Source organism: Sinocyclocheilus rhinocerous, unplaced genomic scaffold (assembly GCF_001515625.1).
Source record: "Sinocyclocheilus rhinocerous isolate Xijiao unplaced genomic scaffold, SAMN03320098_v1.1 scaffold714, whole genome shotgun sequence".
Lineage (NCBI taxonomy): Eukaryota > Metazoa > Chordata > Actinopteri > Cypriniformes > Cyprinidae > Sinocyclocheilus > Sinocyclocheilus rhinocerous.
Window position 1 is genome coordinate 704,426 of NW_015646165.1, and position 3,642 is coordinate 708,067.

The window sequence follows — 3,642 nt, forward strand, 5'->3', positions numbered from 1 at the left end:
TATATCATGTATTTATTATTTTATTTATTCAATTGTTACTAATTGATTTAATTTTATTTATTATTCATTGTTATTGTTTTTATATATTAGTTTTTGTTTTAGTATTTTTTGTTTATATTTTACTATTATTTTTTAATAATTCTTTATTATATTTGTTTATAATTTATAATATATACATTTTATATGATGCATATATTATAAATGTATTTATTATTAATTTTATTTAATATTTTTATGTCCATGTTTTTATTAATTAGTTTCAGTTTTATTTTAGTACATCAAGAGAAATGTTTCTTTCTTTTTTTATACAAAGAAGCTTCACTATAGCTTTAGTGAACTGTAATAACCCTGCTGCAGACGTCTGTTGTATGTGCATTAGTGGAACTGTGATGGTTCAGTTTGTTCTGTGGTCATCTCCAGCAGATCACAGATGTTGTGCATGGATCTTAATGTTTACTGAACCCACAGCATTTTTTTTCCATTATTAATGTGCGAAACCACGCGGCCGACCTGCCAAACTCACAGGAGCATTTAATGAAGGGATTGTTGCTAAGTGTCTGTGCACAATGGAACCCAAAGGCTCTAATTAAGACAGTCCAACAAAGCCGAACCGACACCAGGGGTCACGACCCCGACCCATAAACCCTCGCTGACCCCCACACCTGCCTGATTACATTAGTCTGCGCTTCAGACGAGCAGGGGCCCATCAAACAGAGCCACTACTCAAACTGTCTTCAGTTCTGTTCAGAATATTTCAAGATTATTGCAGTTAACTAAAACTAAATATAAATATAAAAAACACTTGTCACTTGAAATAAAACAAACTTTAACTGAAATTATATATATATATATATATATATATATATATGTTAAACTCTGTAAAACCGTAAACAAATGTAGTGTCAACAACAGATAACAGGCAACTTTTTTTTAACTTGGAACTCTAAAGTGATTTTATTTACAGTCTATGTATTTTTTCCTATTTTGTATCATATTAATTAAAAAATGTGTTTCGCAAATTATAGGACCCTTGACCGTATACACGTTAAAATATGTTCTTATTTTTTAAACTACAAACAAATACTGTGGGCCTGGGGTAGTGTCTCCTCTAAATGGCCGTGAATGTTAGCTTCTCCTCTGCAAACTATACTTATAGTTTAAGAAGCGCCGCAATGACAAAACAGCAAAAATCTAAAATATCCAGTGATGTCTTCTGAAAGGTAATTACGACAGTTCTGATTCATTTACAGATAGATAGATAGATAGATAGATAGATCTGACAGTCATTAGCACTGGACAAGCATTAACATTGTATGGCCATTGACTATGTACATCAACCCCACGGTAACTCAAGTCACAGCACGTTTAAAAGCTAATAAGGACTTAGCTAGTTTACATTCGAGCTGATAAAACAAAATTCACAGTATGCCAAAAGTAATGTTCTGCCCAATTGGTTTTTACCCCCGACAGCTAAACGAGAAAATCCCTTGCAATGCTCAACGCAAGTTCATGATCAAAGTTAGCATTTGTCACAATAGCGCGCTCTTAAAATTTCACAGACTCTGGGATAGTAGCGTCTGTGTATAACATCCTCTTTTTTCAAAGCGCTTTCCCATCGTAAAAATTCTTTTCGTTGGAGGAAAGAGCTTTGTAGGTTATAATAAAATCCTTTGAATGCTTATAAAACTCCACATAAAATCTGACCGACAAAACACAGGGCTAGTCCCTTAACCTTTCATCATTTACAGCTTCGGTACCTACTCGAATGGCTGCTCTTGCTTGCGTTCCCGTCCTTAGTAGCTGCTGAAGTGCACGAACCCGAATTTGTATGTTCCTCCTCATCCTCTGGGTCCTTTTCCGGCTCCTGCGCTGCGGAAACAGCTGTGGGTTGCTGGGACGAAGTCTCTAATTTGTACATCTCGCTCTTTTGTAAACAATGTTCTGATTGATTGTCCGTGCTACAATAAGCGGTTTCAAAAAAGCGGTCAAAACCTTGTGGGAGCACGTTGTTTTTCCCTACGCCGGTGTAGAAACCGGTGGACGGGTGGCTAGAGTTCGGATGATGATGCTGGTGGTGGTGGTGGTGGTGGCTGTACACACTCTCGTTTTTCATGAGCATTTCTGTCATGGTGGATGGCGGAAGACAGTCTCTGTGCACCAGATCTTCTCCTGAGTAGCACGATGCATAGTTGGTTCTGTGGTGCCACTTGCTGGACGGGTCCAGACCATAGGAAACATCTCGCACTGGTTGCACTTGAGATAGATTTGTGGAATAAGGGTATGTGATTTGTCGCGAGGGCCCCTGCGGAAGGAAAGAAGAGACGGCGGAAAATTCAGGAACGTAGTAGGTGCAGCTGGGGAGGTAGATGTTGGAAGCACAGCCCGTCCTGTCCCCAAACTCGGATGTCCGGTCTTTACGCGTCTGGGAGCAGAAGTTGCCCAGATTAACAGAGTTAAACATCTTTCTCCTGTAGTCCGTACTACAGATATGATGTTTTGGATTCGAGCTGCAGAAGGAGAAAATTTGGGAAGGCGAGATGACGCGCAATCCGTCTAAGTCGCCCCGCAACACGTGATCGAAAGTAGATATTGTCATATATCAATTTGGAACACATGGATGCGTAGGAGTGGTTCAGCTGGGTAAGATCTGCGAGATTCAAACGATTAATTTTCAAATCACGCAAGACCATGTAAAACAGTAACATCTTTAAGTTGTTGTTTTAAGCGAGTTTTGCAAGAACCAGGAGAAGTATTTTCTATTTATGTGAACGTGTGTTGGAGCCTCTATAGGTTCTGAGTACGCTGATTTTATGAGTCTGAGACAACACATTTTGTTTTTATGTATATCGTAGCATGTGTGTTTTAATCTGACTTTCGCGTGTAACCAAACTATTAAAGCTTTAAAAGAACGACTGTTAAATATGACTGGTATGATTTTTAATTGTGTTGTTGTGTTGATTGCTAATATTCAAGGGTCGAGTTTTACAGCTTTGTTAAGTTGCTTTTGTTCAATTGCATAGAATTTTTATGACATTCCGTGTCATATTATATATAAATATGTATGCTTTAAACGAGCATATATATTTATACATGGTTTGATAAGCAAATATGCCTTATCGATGTCACGTGTCAGCTCCACCCAATTCTTGAATAGAATAATAGAACATTTGTGAGTTTGTCTTTTTTGTTGAGATAAAAACATTAGAAACTTCTGCAGAAAATGACTTTTGAGAAATGTCAGTCATTGCTTATAAACACAAAGTTAACACTGGTCTTTATGTTTACGTTTGGATGTGGTTTAATTTTCAACTGGGAAAAACTTTTCACTTGGTTTTAATCAACGAAACTAGTTCTATGAATGATGCCACCTATGATTGAAGATGGCTTATCGTGAATGTAAAACGTTGTTTTTTTTATTGAATTAAAAATAAATAAATAAATTAAATTAAATTAAGTGTAATGTACTATTGTGTTCGACTTTCCTTACACTTAAGCACCACACGTTTTGGCATTTAACATGTGTAAAGTACGTCAAATGATCCCTTGGATATTTTAAATCTCTGAGACCATTTTATTAGAGGCATCTGTTTAAGGCAAAACATGCTATCCAGTTTCAATATGTACCCTCCAGCGTCTATTAAA

General features: G+C 36.8%; 1 protein-coding gene across 1 annotated transcript in view; it reads right to left on the reverse strand.

Annotated features, from left to right (window-relative positions):
* Nucleotides 1-2,597, reverse strand: part of LOC107706974 (homeobox protein Hox-C11a) — a 5,199-nt gene extending 2,602 nt beyond the window's left edge. Inside the window, exon 1 of the mRNA XM_016510826.1 lies at nt 1,762-2,597. Coding sequence (XP_016366312.1) covers nt 1,762-2,596 — 835 coding nt within the window. The 5' untranslated portion in view covers nt 2,597. The remainder of the gene's footprint in view (nt 1-1,761) is intronic.
* Nucleotides 2,598-3,642: the final 1,045 nt, after the last annotated feature.